The sequence below is a fragment of the Sardina pilchardus genome, chromosome 15 (genome assembly GCF_963854185.1).
Source record: "Sardina pilchardus chromosome 15, fSarPil1.1, whole genome shotgun sequence".
NCBI classification, from domain to species: domain Eukaryota; kingdom Metazoa; phylum Chordata; class Actinopteri; order Clupeiformes; family Clupeidae; genus Sardina; species Sardina pilchardus.
The window spans coordinates 16,942,700-16,965,026 of record NC_085008.1 but is presented as its reverse complement, the minus strand read 5'-3'; the positions used below and the strand labels follow the sequence as shown (position 1 = coordinate 16,965,026).

At 46.2% G+C, this 22,327-nt stretch overlaps 1 protein-coding gene across 6 annotated transcripts in view; it reads left to right on the top strand.

Moving 5' to 3' along the window:
- The first annotated feature begins 373 nt into the window (after nt 1–373).
- The window catches only part of atp13a3 (ATPase 13A3), a 44,091-nt gene continuing 22,137 nt past the window's right edge, over nt 374–22,327 (top strand). For 4 of the 6 annotated variants that reach the window (XM_062555555.1, XM_062555552.1, XM_062555554.1 and 1 more), the window contains exons 1-12: nt 374–606; nt 10,237–10,311; nt 14,961–15,042; nt 15,925–16,098; nt 16,421–16,606; nt 16,939–17,009; nt 17,180–17,263; nt 18,230–18,299; nt 18,848–18,982; nt 20,316–20,388; nt 21,635–21,766; nt 22,120–22,302. In XM_062555555.1, coding sequence (XP_062411539.1) covers nt 14,998–15,042; nt 15,925–16,098; nt 16,421–16,606; nt 16,939–17,009; nt 17,180–17,263; nt 18,230–18,299; nt 18,848–18,982; nt 20,316–20,388; nt 21,635–21,766; nt 22,120–22,302 — 1,153 coding nt within the window. In that variant the 5' untranslated portion in view covers nt 374–606; nt 10,237–10,311; nt 14,961–14,997. Of the gene's footprint in view, nt 607–10,236; nt 10,312–14,960; nt 15,069–15,924; nt 16,099–16,420; nt 16,607–16,938; nt 17,010–17,179; nt 17,264–18,229; nt 18,300–18,847; nt 18,983–20,315; nt 20,389–21,634; nt 21,767–22,119; nt 22,303–22,327 lie in introns of those variants that run through there. The other 2 variants (XM_062555551.1, XM_062555553.1) reach the window with 2 other exon arrangements.

Sequence of the window (22,327 nt, the reverse complement as noted above, 5' to 3'; positions counted from 1 at the left end):
GAAAATTGTGAATGGGCTTTCCGTGCTTTTCTTTCTTATTCCCCAAGTGTTTAATGCGTCACTACAGGCAAAGGAGAGGGATATTCGCACCAGAAATACCCCACATTTGCTCGCTCACCAATCAGGGCATATGCCACTGCAGCTGATAGTGTATCACGCATAATGCCCAACACATTGCAATAACAGCTACTCTGCTGCAGCAATAGGTAACAACTCGCAGAAAGGAACATGATAGAAAACGCACAGCTCAGCCGTGGTATAATGACTTACATAAAGACCGACACTTTTACCTTCTCAATAATGATGCCAGTTTGCGCATTTTCACCTGACCCTGAGTGTGTCTGTAGTGATCTCACATCCTGTGCCTCACTTCCTCCGATCGTCAGCTAGCAGCAAGCTTTTAGGCAGTCAATCCCCCACCACGACACGTTTGTTCCTCCGACGAGCTGTCAACAGACCACACGCTCCGTCTGACAGACATAGGCTGCCGACTACAAAACTTAATTTGAGTCTCAACGGTCCTCGACGGATTGTCCTTCTTTGAAACGAGATCAAATCGTCTCATTATGACTCTGAGGTGATCCTTAAAGTGTCCAGGTGGATCTGGTAAGATTCGTCTTTATTTCGTTTTGGGCACTCACAGCATGTGCTGTGCGATGCTAGTGTAGTCACCAGCCATTGAGTCCGCCCTCGGTTGAGGTGGATAGGATAGGAAGGAGTATTTGCATGTGTCACGAAGTAGGAATTCCGTTGTGATGAAACTCACTGTAAGCGTCTGGGGTGTAACGTTAGCTAGTTTTGGCGGTGAACTCTTGGTCGAACAGCCACTTTACTTAGTCGTTAAGGAACGTATTTTCTCCGATACGTACAGTGTCAAAACATGAGCTGTCAATGCTAACGTATAATTATGTAGTAGATGTATTCAAAGACTTTGAGATAGATAGCTGACATTGGAAACCAATTGCCACTGGCTAGTCCTGAATAACTGCTACCATATATGTTAGGTACGCGGAGGCATCTCTAAACCAAGCGGTGTTCAATACGTTCTGGCTTGACCGTGTTAGGTTAAGAGAAGTCAACGTGGGGGTGTTTATAATAGCCTGTCAGTGTTCGTTAGCCAGTGTTTGGCTACACGTTTACAGACTACTCTCTAGTTTCCCCAAGGTAGTACTGTAACGTTATCATTAGGATATCCAGTTAGCCACTGTATAGGTTATTTTTCTGTTTACATTGAGTACCATTAGCTTGTTACGTTTGCTAGCCTACATTGAATTCCACTGCCACGCGCTAATATTAGCTGTGTTGGTGAGCTAGCGAGCTAGCTATCGCTCAAATGGTTGAACAACATGGTACCAGACACAGTGGTGATGTGCAAGCAGGTTTTCCGATTACTAGGGTGGCAAGCTGGATCCTACACTAGTTTGATAATCATGGAGAGTCAATTATGGAGATGAATCAATTCAACATGGTTAAACTTACGTATTGTTACTTTAATCAGATAGCAAAACAGTACTCGCTATACAGTGCTGTTCATGACAGCCTGCACCAATGAGTATGGCTTTGCGCCAAATGCAAATGGGAAGCTAGCCAAATATCTGATGGGCAGTAGCTAGCATAACTATATGTACTGTAGCTCGCCGACGCCGAGGGATAGTAGCCTGCACATGTGTCGCCTGATAGTTTGACAAAAAGTCTCTGAGAGAAAAAAAATCCCCGCCACTTTAATGCACATTTACTCGTTATTCGATGTCGCAAAGAACTTAAGCACTATAATCTGATCCAGCGCTGACCGTTCTCTGTTCACCCAGTCAACGCGAAGTTCTGTTGACCTTATTTCACTTGTCTGATCAGTGTGCCGTTTTTCGGCGTCATCAGGTGTGATAAAAGGTTACAGTAGGGCAGGATCTGTTCACAGTTACCTGCAGTGGGACTTGAAGGCGCCTTTCAAATCTGTTGCGAACGCATGACCTTATATGCATATCATAGGGCCTACACGAGTTCTCTTTCATAAACATTTCATAGTCCGCTAGTTCGTTATTAAAGGTGTGAAGTGGAAGAGCTGCCAAGGCTGCTAATTTCTCTGAAATTCTGTAACTACTTCGTAATTTTTCTTGTATCTATTTATTTATTTATGTTTTTAAATGATGTAGCATTTCTTTCACCGGTACATTTAATTGTTGAGTACTTATCATAGTGGAGTGTTGAGTGCATGCTGTAACCTACACTCAAGTGTACATGTCAACCTGAAGTGTCTGTCCTACATATTCTGTAAAAGTGTTGTCCATGTCTTTCTGGTGTTGAGTAGTTTACTTGCGATGAGGTCCTGAGAGATCCAGATGCCAAAATTCGTTCAGCAGAGTAGGCTACACAAGTACACAACCCTCTAATGGACGTGTATGGTGTTGTTTTTTTCTTGTATTTTTGCCCCTATAATTTGGCTGAATACAGTATTTCCTCATTTTGAAAGCAACCTTACTTGAAATTAGTAGAAGTTATTAGTAGTTTTCCTTAGAAAAAAAAAGAATTTCTGTGCCTCATTCCTTGGTTCCTTTTGGAAATCATTGCTCAAGAAAAGAAACATATTGTACAGCGACTTGGGCTACACAAATCATTCATTCATAGACAGCAGTCGCTTCACTATTCTGCAACTGTTTAAGTGTGTTTTCCCACGTTTTTGCAAGATTTGTGCAGAATATGTCTGTAGGCAATTTATATTTGCATTTAGCAGAGGCTTCTGTCCAAAGCGATTTACAAGCGAATCTCATCTCTATTACAAGTCTCTGGAGCAACTCAGGGTTCAGTGCCTTGCTCAGATCACAACAGTGGAAGCGGGGAATTGAACCCATAACTTTCTGGCTACTGCACATCAGCCCAGCTCCTTTATCACTGCGCTACCACCACCCCATGGCTATTTTTTTTTAGTGTACTGAATCCTCGCTTTAAGCAGTTGAGTAAATATTGTGGCCATGGAGCTGGGGACATAGAAACAAGTGGGCGTTCCTTCAGTAGATGGAATCATTCAGGGCAAAAGCAATCAAATATGATGAGCCTCAAAAGGAAGCAGAGGACCAACCCACAATGCACAGTTTTGTTTGTCCTTCATTGGGTGGTCTAATCATGCCATATTCTTGAGAAATGTCATTCTTTTCATACTCTACTCACAAGAAGTTACAAAAAGCACTGAAACACTGAACTGTTGGACATTCAAATGTCTAGAGAAGGTCACATTAAGTTCACCAGTGAAGGTTATAGTAGATTTTAGGTTCATCCGGAAATTTCACCTGAAAGCTGAATATCCGACTTTTTGTGAGTAGTTGTTTTGATCTCCACTGTTCTCTCTGAATTTGACACCATTGTAAACAATACAAATCATGTTTATAATATTACCATTCTGTAACTCCAGTAAGTCCTTTGGTACAAAGCCATCGATATCTCAAAGTTGCGACACTACCGTTGACTCCCGCGAACAAACAATGGCGGCACTTCCGGGAACTATTCCATTGAGAATGAATGAATATAATACGACTTTTCTACATGACTTATAGTCGTGTGCAATATAATGCATTTTCATTGAGTAATGTATATGTATGTGGAAATGCAGTTTATAGTCATTTTCATCGAGTATTCACCGTAAATATTAATGCGATCGCTGCTGTCAATCCCGTAGTAAACCAGGGACCGAGGGAACTACCGAGTCTACCCACTAACCACGTGACCGCTCTAATCTGGCTTTAACATGGAAGTCAACGGCTGTCGCAACTTTGAGATATCGATGGCTTTGCTTTGGTATTTTCTCACTTTTGTTGTCACATTTTTCTCTAAAGAGCTCCCCCTACAGCTTTGGGGTACATATTTCACAACCTTGTCTTTGGTCTTTTTGCTGACTTATCCATGACTAGGGTTGGGTATCATTTGATTTTGAATGATTCCGATTCCGATTTCGATTTCGATTCCTTGTTTCGATTCTGGTTCCTAACGATTCTCGATTCCGATTCTTGTAAGAGGCAGGGTCAATAAAGTTTAGGAAGTTTAGATATCTCATGGGACTTCCTGAGACTTCCTTGAGACTACTCAGACACTGCCGGCACGCTATTGTAGATCTTGCCAGGCTGGTTTTCCGCTAGGAGACGGTAGGGGGAACAGGGGGAACAGGTATTTTAATCAGCACAATGATTTCTAAACTGTTTTATTAACTTGGAAAAGTTGGAATGATTGCATAATTCCCCTTTAAAACACAGGTTTCAACTTAGTAATCACTATCTGTGCCATTCTTAAGTATGATGGGGTGAGGCTGAGTCTACTCACTTGCATTCTTATGAATATCATAAACAGCTCAAATGGAAATGCTGAGCATGGCCGGATCTGTTGTCCTTTGGACAGTGCATGTTGTCTTGTTGTAGTTTGATGTGGCCAGAAATGGCTTTGGTCTTGTGACCAGGATTTGATGGCAATTGGCAACTATTTGGATTTTTCAATGTAGATCACAGAGTTCTATTCCCATAGTGTGACAAGAACGTACTGGACATTTCTGTTGGTTTGAATCAACAACAGTGTTCAGCTCCGCATTCAGGAGGCATCAGATTTATGCTTGAACTTCAAAATGAGCTACTCCGCTAACTGCTCATACCCACAGGTAAGCCCTATTTCCTCATGGGTACCTGTGGACATTAGTTAGTTCTGTGGACACTTTTTTCTGAAAGGTTGAACTCCCGCTATTTTAGTGTATTCAACTGAAAGTCCTTCATTTGTAGAGGCCCTTGGGTTTTCTTTCCAGCCTCTCCTCCCAGACTTTGATACCATTCTAGTCAATAAGGTAATGCGGTCACACCTGAATGCCTGAGCAGTAGGACTATAGGGGTTCTGTTTAACATATTAGATTAGTCATATATATCCTGTGAAGTTAATTTATTGTGTGAAAGTGGAAGTCAAAAACATCGGCCAGGCCTAGGCTGTTGAGAATTACTTCCCCTTAAAGCCTGTCATGAGGCAGGCAAGCCATATGCTAACTGGAAGTGAATGACATGAAATTGTGTTACATAAGACCTGTTGCTTAAAAATGGGCACACTTCCTGATCTGCCGTGAGATGGTTGGAGACCGTTCTTGACCAGACCCGCCAAATGAGGTCATTATACGTCCCATAGCTGCTATCAACAAATGTCGTAATCCTTCAGGATATTGTATTCTGCTTTGAAGTTGCAGGGGTTGTGATGACGTTTTGTATTGCGTTCAAGGCCGATGCCCTGCAGAAAGAGTAATCAAGAAGCCATATAAGAAAATTCCCAGTGTTCCTAGATTAACAAATGGACATGGTCTTTGTTCTGCTTTGTTCTGCGGCCCTTCTCAGCTGGAGAAATTAACACTGGATTCAACCGGAATGCTCAACTCTGAAGTTAAGGCAAAAGTTAGGGTTATTAAGGCCGAGTTCATGTGCACTCCCTCAAGTCGAGTTCTGTCAACTGCTTGCACTTAATCTATGGAGGAACATTGATTTTGGCAGTTGGCCTATAAGGACCAGTTTTGTTCGTTTCTTGTGTGGCCTTCAAGCCTAGTCATACAATGTAGCCTGTCTGACATTTAAAGTAGAAAGAGCACACTGATGCGGCGCACAGACCTGACCTCTGCCAGCTTGGGTATGAAAGGGCACCAAAAGCACATCTCGTTTTGCTTGCATTGTTTGGGTTTTTCCTTGCTTAAACACCTGCAAATGTGGTGTGACACCGCAATGGGTCACACTCACATCATCAACCTCAAGCCACAGGGGCCATCCTGTCTCTCAATGCCAAGGTTAAACTGGAGTCAGCATTTGAGACCAGACCTTTAATTACTCCCCCCCCCCCCCCCCTTGGCACACCAGTGACCAAAACACCCACCCTAGCCTGACGGCCGATGATGTCAATTGAGGATTAAGAGCCTTTGGAATGAGCTACGGAGGCGCCACAAGCGGTTTGTCCTGGGGGCCTTTGTGCCTGAGCCGAATGTGATTTTCACAGGTGCGCTCCAAGACAGCAGCCCATGATAGAAAGGCTGCCAGTGTTGAATCAGAGCTGGCTTGAGAAATGTCCTGACATGGTGCAAGTCCCTTGAGCAGCTGAGCCGTGTTTGCTCACGCTGACGCGGGGACGGACTGTGAAGAGGGAGGCCTTTCTAGTGCCCTGCCTGCGGTTTACCTCCGACAAGGCCAAGATAAACCGGCCCTCCGTTTCGGGGGCGTGATGAAGTGTTTTGGATGAAAATAGAAACAAATGTGAAATTTGGGAAGACCGTGCGAAGCACAAAGTTCAAAATTCAAACTCTTCTTTCCTGAAAAAGAACAGAACTGATAGAGGAGATCAGTGAAGCACAACCTCAGTGTTCAAACACTCTAAACTTTTGATAATGTAGCCTAATAAGAATTGTGTGCCAACTCAATTTGTTACTGTTCAGGAGAATACAATTTCTGGATGTGGTAAAATAGAAGATCAAGGAATGTGTCATTCTCGTTCAGCTTGTACATCAATAACTTGCTCATAATGTCTTGCTTCAAAACAGTCACAGACTCCTTTCAAGTTACACGGTCACAAGGTTGTTATATTCTACAGAGAATGTCTGTGCTTCTCTTTCCTTTTGTATTCAGCATGGAAGATAGTAGTGTCTTCTTAAGAAGAGCACTGGATCCACCACAGCCCTTACCTGTCGCGGGGCAAAGTGGCGGCTACTCCGACCTCTGTAACAATTATGAGTTATGTAAAAAGGAAGCTTAATCTGGTCAAGGTTTATCGAGAGGTTTTTTTTTTTTTCCCTCTCCTTCCTAGACTGTAGCTCAGTATCACTAATCCAGGAACATGTGGCCTGACTTAAGGGTCCAAGGCTGTTAGATCTTAAAAGATTTGAAGTGTTCCTTTCTCTCTCTTCGGTTTCTGTCTCTCTCACACTCTTAATGTGTGACTCGCTGTGTACAGTGAGGTGCGACGCATCACAAGGCTCGACTCAAGTCCTGCCCTGTCCCTCATCTCCTTCAGTGTTCACTCTCCTCACCAGGCAGTGGACGTCTGCCATCCGCATTGGCTATAAAGTTTAGAGGATTTCTCAATTACGGTATTGTTCGGTCCGGCCGAAGGTGCTTGTTATTGCAGGTGTATAACTCAGGGAAGATTGTAAATGTTGTGGAGACGTCCTGATATTTAGCGGAAAGCACAATAAGGTGGGTTATCTTTTTAATCCCCTCTCGGTTGGAGAACATGTAAGTGTATTGTACATGCTTAGACACAAGTGCAATATATAGTAGAAAGTGATGCAAGTTGTAATTTGTGAGAGGATGAAGTTCAGTCTTCGTGTGTTGAATAACTCAATTACTTTTTTAATGTCTCGAAGAAATTGCCATTGCAGAATGGACATAATTGTTTAGACTGATGTTTAAGTCCATGCATGAGAGGGGCTATTTTCTCAACATCATTTTCACTTTGATCACACCCCCAATGCAAGTTATTGACCCCCAATCGGATTAACATTATCAGCTTGGCTGTGTAATCGGCTTACAATTAAAAATAAACTTGTCAGGGAAAATCATATTTTTTTTAAATACCAGTGCTAGCTGATCGGGTGCTCTTGTGTTGTACCAGTTCAGGATGTCATTGCCTGATGACTGATCGCAATAGTGGAATTTTTCCTTCCAGGAAGTTCAGATAATTACAAAGATAGTCAGTAAATAATCCTATCTGGCAACAATTCAGATTCAAGCAGTGTGCAGTAAGACAGAGTTACCATATGTCCTTGTTTGTCCACACGCACGTTTTTTTTAATAGTCAAAACCTCTGTGTGATAACATACATGCTAATTATATTTTAGTTGTAGGCTAATGAACCAGAGTTGTCAGTCTGTGGTGAGTGATGAATCAGATGTGTGTGAAAGCAGTACAGCTGTCTGAACATTTGCTCATCTCCTTGTCTTGTGGCGATGACAGTGGTTGGCCATGTGTTGTCATTCTTATAATCGACACATATGGGTAGTGACTAATTATATGTACAGTACCCTGTTTACTGTAGGCTCTATATAGCCTACCCAAGTTTTGGAGTCAGTGGTCTAAGTTTGGTCTCTGAGATGGCCAGGTCTTTTTTTGCCTCTGAATTCCCTCCTCTGGCTGTAAGTACTGTAGTGTTTTATTCTTTGTCTTTGAAAGATTCAGTAGTTTTTGAATATTCTTTATAGGCCCACTTCTGTGCAGCTTGTATTTCTCACCAAGAGCTTGCTGACTTAGAGGAAGGAATGCAGACAGTTATGATGGAGCTCCCGCTGTCAGCGGTTGAACAGTATGGCTTTGGGGTCACACCATGACTGCAGGGCCCACCCAGCTGTTGAATGGTGTCTGACAGCATGAGCCCATGAATGAGTGGTTTGGGTTGGAGGCTTATCAGTGTCCTCAGTGAGCATTCTTCCACTCAGCTTCTAATTCAATTTCCTCTTCTATCGCTCGCAATTCTGGCCAATTCAATTCATGAAGATTTATTGACTTCTTTGCTTCTTTTTGTCTCTCTCACTCTCACACACACACACGCACACACACACAAACACCTGCCTTACCCATTTTCCTCTTACTTTCACGCACATTTACGGTAAGTGAGCGAAGACTGGGTGTGTGAGTGCGGGGTGCAGGTCTTGGCGGTGACCTCAGTGACAGGAAGAGGGGCCGCGTGACTGCGGGACAGGGCAACGGGTCGGGGGTGATATATGGCGGCGCGGTGCGGCAAACCCCGGCCGAACGGGGACAGTAGCCGCCCCAGCCCCCCCTCCCCACCGTGCCAGAATAGATTGTGATTAGACCGGGAAGCGATAAAGAAAAGCAGATTGAGCTCCGAGTATGATCGCAGGCATAGAGGGAGAGGGAGAGAAAAAAAAGGGCCCTTCCTCTGAAAGTTTCCTAGAATTCTTGTCCTGGTCATTAAGTCATGCTCATTGTTAGAGATTGCGGCCTCATTGTCCGCAGATGGAGTGAGGGGGCAAGTGCATGTGCCCCAGGCACTCGGGCCGTCTAATCTCCACTAAATCGCTGAAATTTCTCTTCCTGATTAGGCGCTGGAGAGACGGGGCAGAGCATGCAAAGCCCTGCTGAAGTTTTGCCTCAATCGCGGCGTTGAAGTTTCATGAACCTGGTGGTCTCTCTCTCTGACTGACACAAGGGTGGCTCGCCACGGCCTGTTTTTGAAATGCCCTCGAAAATGTCCCGCTAACCTGCTCGTGCTGTCACACTCACAGATGCAGTGCGCGGTTAATTGGCAATCCGTTCCCGCTGAGCCTAGTCATCCTTTTTTTTTTTTTTTTTTTTTTTTTGTCATTGTAATTGGCTGCATCCATTCTAATGCACCCGTTCAAATTGAAGATTAGTTCAGGAAGACTCTGAGCATTTTTGTCAATGATGCTCTCAGACATGAGAGAGAGACTAATGTCTGTGGTGTTTATCACTAGAGGCCTGGGAGGATCGTCCCCAACGCTCCCCTCTGCCACATTGCCACCTGAGGGGACGCATCTTTGTCCCTGGTGGTTGGTTTGGCCAGCTCGTAACGGACTAATCAAATAAGACGAGAAGAAGTGCAGTGGTCATCATTTGTGCGTTGTGTTGTTTGACCCTGGTCTATGTTTAGACTTCTTTTTTCAGCAATCTGAATCTTGTTAGGCGATAACCAATGCCTATAAGAATAGGCGTTTTTTTTAACCATAAGTGCTTTGGGGCGGTGTTGGAAGTAGACCTATTTTTAAGTATTGGCATGATATTCAGAATTAGCAGTACAGTCAGTAGATTGTTTGTGTTGGTACGGTGTCATGAGTAGTCCTCAGTAGTGTCATGGCCGCAGTGTCCTAAGCCCTCAGTGACAGAGTAATGTGTGATGGGTCATGTGGCCGTGTTAACCAGAATGATGTCCTGAGTCACTTTTTCTTCTGATATAAAGGGATACCAGGAATGCAACGTCATTATTGAACAAGTTGCGCTCTCTTTAACTTCATGTACCTCTGTAGATTAAAAAAAAACAAAAAACTTCATTGTTCATTAAACTGAAGTGTTCTGGACGTGCAAGATTTATCTGGAGCAAACTGACCTGACCAGTGAACAGTGCAACAATAGGGTGTGTGATGAGGAAAGAGTTTGGAGTGTGTGTGTGTGTGTGTGTGTGTGTGTGTGTGTGTGTGTGTGTGTGTGTGTGTGTGCGTGTGCGTGTGAGAGAGAGAAATCACTCAAAAGTCTCCCTCGTGTTCTTGGCTTGCAGGGGTCCAGGTTTGTGCCGTGAGAGAGCTCTTCTTGTCTGAAGGCTATCCTGGGCCATCGCGTCCCAGGTGTGCAGGTAAGACCGCTCTTTCAGGTGATTGAATCATGCAGGTGTTGGCTGCTCTGGGTTTGGTTAAATTGTCAGCTCTCCTGGGTAAACAGTTGAGATGGGTTTTGATGAGGAGCATGTTTGAGCACTGATTCAGATGGTTGTCTTGCAGTTTCATGACACTTCAGTGGGAATTCATGATTATTAATCGATTCCAATGTGACATTTACCTTCACTGTAATGAAAACCCATTAGCTGAATGACGTCGCTTGCTATGAGTTTCAGCTTTTGTTTGCGGGGTCTTTGTCCTCGTCTTTGTTTAGACATGAGGGTAAAGCCGGCCTCCCACCCTCCCTCCCTCCAAGCATTAAAAAAAAACAATGTCATTTGTCTGCTTAAACAGTTCTTAAAAATTTGCTCGGGCCAATTTTTTCCCTCCCTTATTATTGTCATCAGAAACGTGCTAGCCTAGCGCCTGGCCTCCTGGCAATAAATACGAGGAAGGGCTTGGCCCCAAGCAAAATTTCCCCTTGTGTGGCTGTGAAAGAACGGGGGGCCGATAACATCAAGGCCTGTGGCACAGCACTGGGACAGGGGCTTCGTGAGGGGGGGGCGGGGGGGTTGGTGGCGGTGATGCAGTCAGCCGCCCAAGCGACGCTCTCGAGCCCGGCTGCCTCCACTGTGCGACAGCCTTCAATTGTTAAGACGGCGGCAAGTTCTGCCAAGAGCCACGACACCAGCACACACACACACACACACACACACACACACACACAGACACAGACACACAGCCACCGCCAACTAGCTGGGTCTCCTTTGCGCTCGCTGCCACTATACTGGTCCCTTTATCTGTCGTGTTCGCCTTCTTTTTCTTCTTGTCCTCCTCTCTTCCGAACACTCATTGTTTCTGTCTTGCATGCACTGTGCTTGTTTGTCTGCCTATCTTTTTATTTCTTTTCCACTCTCTCTCTCTCTCTCTTTCTTTCTCTTTCTCACTCTTTTGTTCTTTCTTCTTTCTCTTGTTCTTTCTTCTTCGGTCTCTTGAGCGCTTTATAATGACCTTTTCTTGTGTTGGTTTTCCCTCTCTCTCTAATCCGTCATTTTACTCTGTCATTCTCTGTTGTTTCAGCAGAGCTGTCAGTATAAAATGTGATTTCCTTATCTGTAATCTCTCCTTGCCCCCCCCCCTTTTGTCTATGTTTCTGTTTGTCTCTGTCTAAGTCTGTGTGTCTCTCTCTCACTGTCTCGGTTCGTCCAAGTAGGTGGAGGCTGCATTGCTGCCATGCAGCCGTACATAACTGCTCAGTGCTGAGTTTGACCAGTGTCTCTGATTTACATTTCGGGTTCCCTCGTTCCTCAACTCAGTGTTGTGTTGTGGCGTGTCCTACTCTCACATGAATGGTAAGGGCTACCTCTGACCTCTAATACTCAACATCTGTGAATCATTCATAATTAGCGAATGAATCGCTAACCGCATAGGTTAGCCTTTGTAAGTGTGCCGTGACTTGTGGATGGGTAATTGGATTATCGGTAGTTTCCATTGCAGGGTAGGAGTGCTTTCATCACATTCCTTCATGGAATGGAATGATAAGGGCATTTCATGTGAAATTGGTGGAGTATCTGAAATCTGCATTCTTTCCATGGGAACGGCTGCCGGTGTGGTGCTGTGAGTGAGTGATTGTGTGTGTGTGTGAGTGTGTCAGAGAGAGAGAGAGAGAGAAAGTTGGGGGGGAGGGAAAGAGATTTTGTGCGTCCACATGTGTGCACGCATGCCCTCACATGTGTGGTTGGGTGTGTGTGTGTGTGTGTGAGTGTGTGTGTGTGTGGGACCGGCCTTCTGTGCCCCTGCTAATCACAGACAAGCACAGGCAGGCCCGTTTCCTCCCCGGCCTGTGGCCCTCGGCGCGGCTAAATCTCCCTGATCTGGCCTTTCATGCAACGCAAACAGCGCCACATACAAAGAGAGGATAGACCCCCTCTGGGCGCTATACCGCTCCGGAGCATGTGTTTGGTATTTTTGTGGGCTGGTGAAAAGCACCTGGCACAATGTGTTTTTTTTTTTTTTTTTTTTTTTAATAATAATTATTTATTTACGAGTGGAGCCCGGGCACCCACACATGCCCTCCTGCAGGGCGCTGATGGTTGGCACTAGAGCCAGCTGTGTGTGTGTGTGTGTGTGTGTGTGTGTGTGTGTGTGTGTATTTGTGTGTAAGTGTAGATGTGAGGTGGAGGGCAGATCGTGAGAGGTAGGCCAGGTGTAGTATTATGTTTTGTCTTGTCAGAAATTCCCACAAGGAGTATGGAGAGGAACCAAAAGGCTCTGTGTGGTTGCATAACTTGTCAAATTCAGACCATTCAGTCATTCTTTTTTTTATTATTATTATTTACTTATTTATTTTGCCGTGTTGGTGGAAATTATAGAAGAAGATCCTTTTGGCCTGTGTCCCACTGAGGTACAGGCTGTGTCCAGAGGTTGCGCTAACCAAATATTTTCTTAAACCATTTTTTTTAAACCATGACGTAAAAATGTGATGGCTGTCCATCATTTTTAGAGATTAGAACTGATTCTAGCAGAGGTCATAGCTTTAACCAACACTTAGTTCAGACCAAAGATATGACTAAAACCGGGGGTACAAACCGCAGGAATAGCTTGCAACAGCATTTTAATTTATTATAAACTGCTTCATTCAAGTTAACTCTGCTAAGGTCTTATCATTACATAGTAAAATGGGGAGATTAAGTTCAATTATGCAATCAAGCTGTCTCAGCTAACGTTACTATGAATACTATTTGGATGTTGACCTTAGCATGCTTAGTTACAGTTGCTTGTCAATTTCAACTCCTGCAGGGCTCTATTCATTTTATTGACTGTTGACTGTTTTTATTGACTCTGACATTGACTGAATGTTTAGTTTGCAAAATCCCAATGTAAATGAAAAAGTGTTTTCCAAGACTCAAAAGTGCTTGTCCCAAGGCAAATAAGTATGGATGTTTATTTTAAATAACTACATAGGAAACATTAAATATCAGTTAGCCTTTTAACTGAGTTAAAACTGCAAAAGTTCCTCCCTCACAAACGTCACATCACTTATCATAATGGATAAGGCGATGCACTGCCGTGCCATTCATGCACAATTATACCGGCATTTCGTTGTGTTTCTACTTGTACTCGGCACAATGACAATAAAGTTGAATATCATTTAATCTAATCTAATCTTAAAGTGATGTTCTAAAAAAAATGAGATAAGGAGTTAGTAACCCCATCTCTCCTGATCAAAACTCTTTGTCATTGACTGACAAAACGTCTCAAAAGTCAAAGACTGAGATTTCACACAAGGATCATGTTGCAAGGGAGCTATGAAAACTGTTTTCAAAGTTAGTATTTGACATTTCCTTGTGCAAGTCCTTAGCTAAATTCTTGAGAGATTAATTAATATCTGAGAGTATCTTCACAGTAATTTCCTACAGTAGGCGAGTGATTGTTTCACTTAAATTTGGGGAATATGATGTTTCACCAACTGACATTAAACAGTAGTTAGGGGGGCATTCAGGGTCTGATTTGGGCCCTCAACTGTTGGTTCTTTGGATCTTATATAATGGTCCTTACATCTGCAGGTTTATCTCATGGAACTAAGCCTAACACTTGGCATGGAAAAGTAGTTTGTGTTAGAGGTGCTGAATGAACCCCCACCCGACCCCCCCTTAACTCTGTCTTTAAAGCACACACACACACACACACACACACACACACACACACACACACACACAAACACACAATCTCACTTTCTGCCCCACAGTAACCAGCCACTGGCATACTCCTTTCCAATAGTCCTCCTCAATGCACACTTCTATCTCTGTCTCTCTCTCTCTCTCACACGCACACACACACCCACACACACCCTCACTTATACTCACAGACATACAGAAGGGTTGAGGTTAGGTTACTGTCAGGCTGCAGTGTCCCGGTCACCCTGAAGACAACTGCAATGTGGGCTCTGACTGTGTCATCAAATGTGTGCCAGCCGGAGCGATCCAGAGTCTCCTCTTAGAGGCCTCAGCTGTCTCGGGGCACTGGGGCCGGAAATGCTTTGCATGCACACTCGCATTTATGTGTGTGTGTGTGTGCGTGTGTGCGTGCGTGTGTGCGTGCGTGTGTGTGTGTGTGTGTGTGTGTGTGTGTGTGTGTGCTCGCATATCTTTATGTGTCGGTGAGCATTTCTATATCCAGGGTGTGTCCTGGTGTGGTGGCCAGCAGGCAGCGTGTGTAATTTAGTCCCAGCTCCGCTCCGCTCCACGTTGACCTCGTGTGCTGGCGTGACGGCTGAACCCCCTCCGCGTGCCTGCACATTGAAGGCCTTTCCATCTGTGGCCCTTACGCGTACTGTACCCTTGATCTCTGGCCCCAATATAATCAGAACACACACACACACACACACACACACACACACACGGGTCAGATATGGAATACGAAGCCTCGAGAGTGACCAGGTGTGTGGAGAGTGACAACAGCAGTTTTGATATACTGCTGATCCGTTTCACAGCTCTGGCTGTCTCGCCTTCGTTTTTATTAGAAGTTGTTTGAGTTCTTTCAAGGGTTGTGGAAAAACTTTCATCAGTTGTTTTTTTTTACTGGGTCTTTAATATGCTCTGGATGGTCTCTTTTTTTTCTGCTGCAGGTAAGCAGCTGTGGTTTGGGCTGGACTCTGCTTCACCATGGAGGACTTGAAGATCGTCAACAAGGGACTGGAGGACGAGATGGTATGTCTAAGTGCATGGAGAGCTGGGTAAATATGGACGGACGAACACGGAGGGAGAGGGAGGGAGGGAGACGAGTGGAAAAAGCAGAATAGCGGTGCATGGAGAGTGGCTTTGGAGATGTGGGAATAGGCAGAGAGAGTTATAGATCAACAGGAAAAACTCTGCGATCTTTAATAACAAGAATTTATAGGACTCGCAGCAGCCAAGGTCTTCTCTGGTGGTCTGGGCCACTAAAAAGCTGTTCTCGGCTCAGGTCTTCGGTTCCCTTGAGAGCCTAAACAGAGAGCTACAAGCACGCGCGCACGAGCACACCCGCACCCACACATGTGCGCTCCCTGCATAGTTTCCAGAGAGACATCCTCCAGATCCACTCGACTGGTTCCCAGCATAATGACTTTGGCAAATCCAATCTAATTTGCGTCTGCTCATTACCGCGGGGCCAATCACATTTGCGCGGGACATGGCCGAGGCGCTGTGCGAAATGGGCATCCAGCCGTGACCACCGCCTAGCCACACAGACCTTCAGACTTCTCGTCTTCGGATGCGCCCAGACCACTGTGGGCTTTGCGTGTTTGGAAACAGCATGCTTGAATATGTCTTTAAAAAAAAAAAAAAAAAAAAAAACAGTTCAGCGGACTTTTGTGTTTGCTTTTGGAGACCAGAGCTATGAAAAATGATGAGGTCTTGGTATTTTTAATTTATTTGAGGAACAAGGCTTTTTATGTGAATCCGAGCCGCCGTTAGGACAGATTGCCAGCCTGCTGCCGTAGTAACGCTCGGTACAGAGGCTTGTGTTTGTGTGTTTGTTTTGTATTTGTTTTTGTTTTTCTGGAAGTGTGATTCTCACCCCTCCTCCTCCCCTCCTCCCCCCTGCCCGCGTAGGAGATCGGCGGGTACCGTCTGTGCCGCTGGAAGCTGGCTCTGGTGGGGGTGGGGGTGGTGTGCACCGGCGGCTTCCTGCTGCTGCTGCTCTACTGGATGCCTGAGTGGTGCGTCAAGGCCACCTGCACCCGCACCACCGTCAAGGAGGCAGAGATGGTGCTACTCCAGTCCACAGTAAGGGACACACACACACACACACACACACACACACACATATACGTAAGCACACAGAAATTACTATGCATAAACTCACATAACGACACATAAACACTGACTAATTCAAACACACACACACACACACACACACACACACACACACACACTCAGACACACACTTTGTACCTCCATATTAGGGGATGAGATGGTGCTGTGCCACCCCAACACACACACGCACACACACTCACACTCACTAATGCTTGTCTAAACTGTTTTGGTTCACTTTTACATATGTCCCAGTTGGTGCCACAGCAAGTGTGTGTGTGTGTGTGTGTTTCAGGACGAGTTCAAACGCTGGTTCCTGGCTAAGGTGCGCGTGATGCTGGCCCCTGGCAGGAATGCGTTTGACAACCTGGACTCTCAGACCACCTCGACTTCCGTGGCCAACGGCCACACCCCCCACGACCCCCAAAGCCCTGCCCAGGAGTTCATCCACAACAAGTATGCAGAGTACCAGCCTGTGCAGGTAACACACACACGCACACACGCACACACACACGCACACGCACACACGCACACACAAATGTGTACTTTCATACACACACAGACGTAGGTCTGACATGATGCATATTATGCACATACTCATTATCTTTATAAATACATTTGCCCCACACACTTCAAGACGCATTCTGAACGTAAATGTGTTTCGGATAAGAAGAAAGAGAAATAAATCTCTCTGACCAAGGCACTCCATAAAGTTTAAAATGTCTTTAAACTGAAAATAACATGTCCATACAAGGACCTGAAAAATGTGTTTCTTTTAAACCTGCTCACGTTGGTTTCCTCACTGTCCCCCAGATCCGCTACTTCACACTCCACAGCACAAAGTACTACTGGAGTGACGCGTCCCAGAATTTTGAAGTGTTCACGTAAGTGTTCCTGCTTTCGCCCCACGCACATAACAATTGTTTTAGCTCAAAGTCCAGAGCTGCCCGGTGACAGTGAAGTGACCCCTTGCTGTAACGTCCAGTCCCGCTGCGTTAAGTTATTGAAGTTGCTGTCTTGTCTCTGCCATCTCTCCGTCTCCCTCGCCGTGTAGTGGCCTGGAGGATCTGGAGGTGACCTGCTCCACCGTCCACTCGAAGCACAGCGCAGGGCTCTCAAGGAACCAGCAGGAGTATAGGTAAACCCCCCCCCCCAACACACACACACACACACACACACACACGCATGCACACTCTCACACACTCACACTCACACTCACACACTCATTCATGCTCACATACACAATCATACACACTTTCTCACACAAACACACTCACACTCATTCATGCTCACATACAGTACACAATTACACACTTTCACACTTTCACACACACACACACACACACACTCAATACAGTGTGCACTGTGCGCAGTGTAATCACAGGGCTCCTTAATAAATGCACCTCCACCGAGTGGCCCGGGCCCGTGAGGTGGAGCCGGTGAGTCCCGGTACCGTGGCTGGTTAGATAAGCATCGCCCCGCACCGCGCCGCACCGCTAAATCCTGCCGGCGAGCCGAGGAGATCCCCCGAGAGGGATTGGACGAGGCAGGTCAGCCAAGCCTCCCAGACACACCGCTGCAGATCAGCTTATCTGATCACGGTTGGAAAATTAGCCGGCAGTGCCAGATCCGTGTCTCCATGGAAGAGCCATCGAAGCGTCTGCTGAAGACTGAAGCTTTGCACTTTTATAGCGCATTGAATAGCCTCAGGGAACCTCTTTTGCCACTCGAGGGTTCTCTGTGAAAACAAATCTCCAAACGTCCCTGTTGAAGTATTCCTCAGATCTTTATAGGAGCACCCCTTGCTCCAGTCCCAGTGTGGGCGGGTAGGAGCCGATTCGCTCGCTGAGCCTTTAACGTTGCTCCCTGTGGCCACGCCAGAGCTAACACCCTTTACCTGCTCTCTACACCTGACCAGCTTTCCCCTCACCTGAGTAGATTAGGGCTTCGCTCGGAGCAGTGGAGGTGCTAGAGGTTCTTCTGCTCAGGAGGAACACTGATTACACACACACACACACACACACACACACACACACATACACACAAAACTGTGCAATGCTAATTTGCTAATTTGTTCCTTTATGTGTTCTTATCATTGGAACAGGAGATTATTTTTTGGAGTGAATGAAATTGCAGTGAAAGTGCCTTCTGTTTTCAAGCTGCTAATTAAGGAGGTAGGTGTGTGTGTGTGTGTTTGTGTCTGTAGAGCATGTGTGTGAGATATAGGATACCCCCTTAGCCCTGAATTGCTCATGCAGCAAACGCATCATATTACCCCTTATAGGCCTGTGATCATCTAGCCAAAGATGTTGATGATTGCATCATTAATTATTCATTTACGTCCAGAGTTGATCTAAAGTATACTTAAACGCATGCCTCGATCAAAGTGCTGTAAAGTGGGTAAAGGCTGAATATAAATCTCCCCTCTGCTTGTCTTTCCTCCTCTCCACACCTCTCCCCCTACTTCCTCCTCTAATGTTCCCCATTGACGTTTCATTTTGCACGTGACAAACTCTTGCTCTTCTGCTGACTCTCTTCTCTCGTTTCTCTTTCTTGTTTCCCCCTTCATTCATGGCCTTTGTTCATCTCTCTCTCTCTCTACTCTCTCTAACTGTCTCTCTCTCTCTGTCTCTGTCTCTCTCTGTCTGTCTCTGTGTGTCTCTCTCTCTCTGTCTGTCTCTCTCTCTCTCTGTCTGTCTGTCTCTCTCTCTCTCTCCCCCAGGTCCTCAACCCCTTCTACATCTTCCAGCTCTTCAGCGTAATCCTCTGGAGTGCGGACGAGTACTACTACTACGCCGCGGCCATCGTCTTTATGTCTGTCATATCGATAGCTACCTCCCTGTACACCATCAAAAAGGTGAGCGCCCCTCGGCAGCCCCCACCAAGTCCCCCGCGCACTAAGCCCCTGCGTCAGACACGGAGAGAGCCTGTCTAATCCGGAGCCATTCACACACGCACGGGCCCATCTCGGCACGGTCTGCTGCCCAGGGTGACCGTGGGGTCACACGGCCCCCGGGGGGGCTCACAGCCAGGCTGGACGGACCGCGCTGGCTGGCCCGGACAAAGAAGGGTTTCGTTCTGGTTCCCTGTAGAAGAGCTTCTAGCGGTTCTTCTGAAAGAGTCTGGTTGATTTTAACTTCTGTTAGAAGAAGATTCATTGTAGAGGCTCTGTTAAGAAGGAACAACAATGAAGCGTCAGTGAGCTAGACTACATCTTTGTGCTGAGCTTTTCGGTCTCTAAATTAACAGAAGCTTGATTTTTTTTTTGTTCTTTGAGAGTGAATTTGGATGAAAGTGTTTGGATGAAAGTGTAGCAAATGATAAAAAAGAATTGTAAAAAAAAAAAACAGACATAAACTGTTTAGCTGTGTTAGTGGTGCTGAGTGCATGACTCAGGTGAGCTCAGCAGTGTAGCTCTGACGGAGAGAGTGCTCCAGTGGGGCGAGTCAGTCAGGCCACCTCTCCTATCAAATAGCAGAGCTGGCGCGAGCCTTTCCGCTGTCTAAGCCTTTCCTACTGGCCACGGACTGGAACGGCCAAGCTGCGGAATTGGTCCGAGGCACAGAGCGTGGCGGGAGTGTTCTGCGGAGTTCCTCAACTTGGCACGGAACCGACTCAACTTACGCCCGCCGCTGGTTTTTACTGTACCGCTGTTCGGCAATAAAAGGCCCAAGAACAGAGACCATAAAAGTCTTGTTATAATTCCTCCAGTCATTCTGCCTCTGAAATCTTTTTTATTAACAAACAATAATAATAATGATAATAATGATAATAATGATAATAATGATAATAATTATAGCTTTTATTATAAGCGCCTTTTAAGTCACCCAAGGACACTGTGTAATCAAAAACAGCTCAAGCACATTATACATTACATACAGACAGATGTGCAGAACACACTGTAAAGTTCAAGGACACTTTACGCAACACACAGTACAGACACAGAGGACACTGCACGACCGAGACCAAGGATACACTGACACAGGGTGTAGTGGAAAGAAAACATTGTGTGAACAGTACAGCAAAAGCACTGCACGTGATTGGTGGAGGAGGTCATACAGAAGTAAATGAAATAGGTACAAAAAAAAAGAAACGGCAGTTTTTACAGTTTATCTTTTGAAAAACATGACCAGCTATTTATTTATTTGAATTGATGTATCCTTAAATACTTTCTGTCGTTCTTTCTACAGCAATACGTCATGCTTCATGACATGGTGGCAGCTCACAGTATTGTCCGAGTTTCCGTCATCAGAGCCAATAATGGTAAGAGCCCTTTTCTCTCCGCCAGCCTGAGCAGATTAAGTCCAATTGCCCAGGTTTTCTCTGCCCTCTCTCTGATCCACTCGCATTGTTACCCAGCACAGTGTGAACCCCTAGATATAATGGGAGCTAAAGTGAAAATGCCCCCCCTGAGCAGACTGGAGTGTGTGTACTGTAACGGTATCGAGTCGGACCACACAAGAGAGCTCTGAATGGGTCAGAGAAGGAGCCGGGAGACGTTATCTAAGCCCGGCCCGTATCTGTGTGGAAAGAGCGCTGCTCAGACTTTTATGTGGCCGACTCCCAGAAGTGCCTCAGCGCTTTCTGAGTGGTGTGTGCGTGTGTGTGTGTGTGTGTGTGTGTGTGTTGCTGTGTCATGTGGTTGTGTCGTGTGGAAGTATGTGTGCATGATGCAGATATGTGTGCGTGTCAGGGAGAGTAAGAGACAGAGAGCGAGGGATAGAGAGCGCGATAGACAGACAGAGATGGGGACAGAGGAAGTGAGAGCGACATGGATAGAGGGATGCAGAGAGGGCTGTTGGGAGGGCTGGTGGTGGTGGTGGTGGTGTACTACCTGGTGCACTGGCCTCCACTGCCAGTGACTCAGCAGTGCGCCTGCTGCCCAGAGGAGCGTGAGGAATGAGGGAACTGCTGAGCCAGAGGGAGAGGGAGAGAGGAGGGGGATGGGTGGAGGAGAGGGGGATGGGAGGAAGAGAGGGGGATGGAGAAGGGTGGAGTGAGGGGAGAGAGAGGGAGGGAGGGAGAGAGAGAGAAGTTGAGCTGGGAGGGGAAGAGGTGGCCTGATGCGCTGGTCTCTCTGTCTCCTATCTGTTGTTTTGTCTGTCTGTGGCCCCGCTTTTGTCTGCCCTGCTCAGTCTCTGTCTCTCTCTCTCCTCTCTCCCCCTCTCTGTCTATCTCTCTCTCTCTCTCTCCTCTCTCTCTCCCCCTCTCTGTCTATCTCTCTCTCTCTCTCCTCTCTCCCTCCCTCCCTCTGTCTATCTCTCTCTCTGTCCTTTGGCCCTTTCTGTTCTGACCTCTCTTTGGCATTGCTCTCCATTACTTCTGTCTCCCCTGATTTCCCCTCCCTCCCTCTCTCACTGTTCTGTCCTTCCCCTCACTCACCCTCCCACCCTCTCTTTTGCACACAATCCTGCACTCGTTCTGTCCCCTGACCTGTCTTATTGACTCTCCCTCCCTCTCTCTCTCTATCTCTCTATCTCTCTCTTTCCTATTCCTCCTCTCACCGCAGACATCGAGGAGGCCATGTCCACTGACCTCGTCCCGGGTGATGTCATGGTGATCCCCAGCAACGGGACCATCATGCCTTGCGACGCCGTGCTGATCAGTGGAACCTGCATCGTCAATGAGAGCATGCTCACAGGTCAGCACCTGGCACTGAAAAAGAAACAAAGAAACGAATCCTCTTCTGCAACATGTTCCTCTTCAATGTTCTTTTACATCCCAGCATGTTTGAAAGCAAAGACTTTCTATAAAGGTCATGGTTGTCTGAGTGTTGTTTCAGAGATTAAGTGCAGTTAAGTACATATTGGATCTCTGTAACGAAGCTGATTAAAATAAACGGCCTGTATTTACACTTGCCTCCCATGGGAATGTGTCCTGTGTGACTCAGACTACCCCCGTGAGATACAAAAAATACATTTTCGTATCACTGGTGCTGTTCAAAAATGGGTTCTTATACGGAGTTGTGCCCTCGTGTATCCCTGGTCTGTGTAGGTGAGAGCGTGCCCGTCACCAAGACCAACCTGCCCAACCCGCGCCAGGGGGAGAAGGGGGCCGAGGGCGACGGCCTCTACTGCACGGAGGAGCACAAGAGGCACACTCTCTTCTGCGGCACCAATGTCATCCAGACCCGCTTCTACTCAGGGGAGCTGGTCAAAGCCGTGGTGGTCCGCACTGGTGAGGAAGACATGCACACACACAT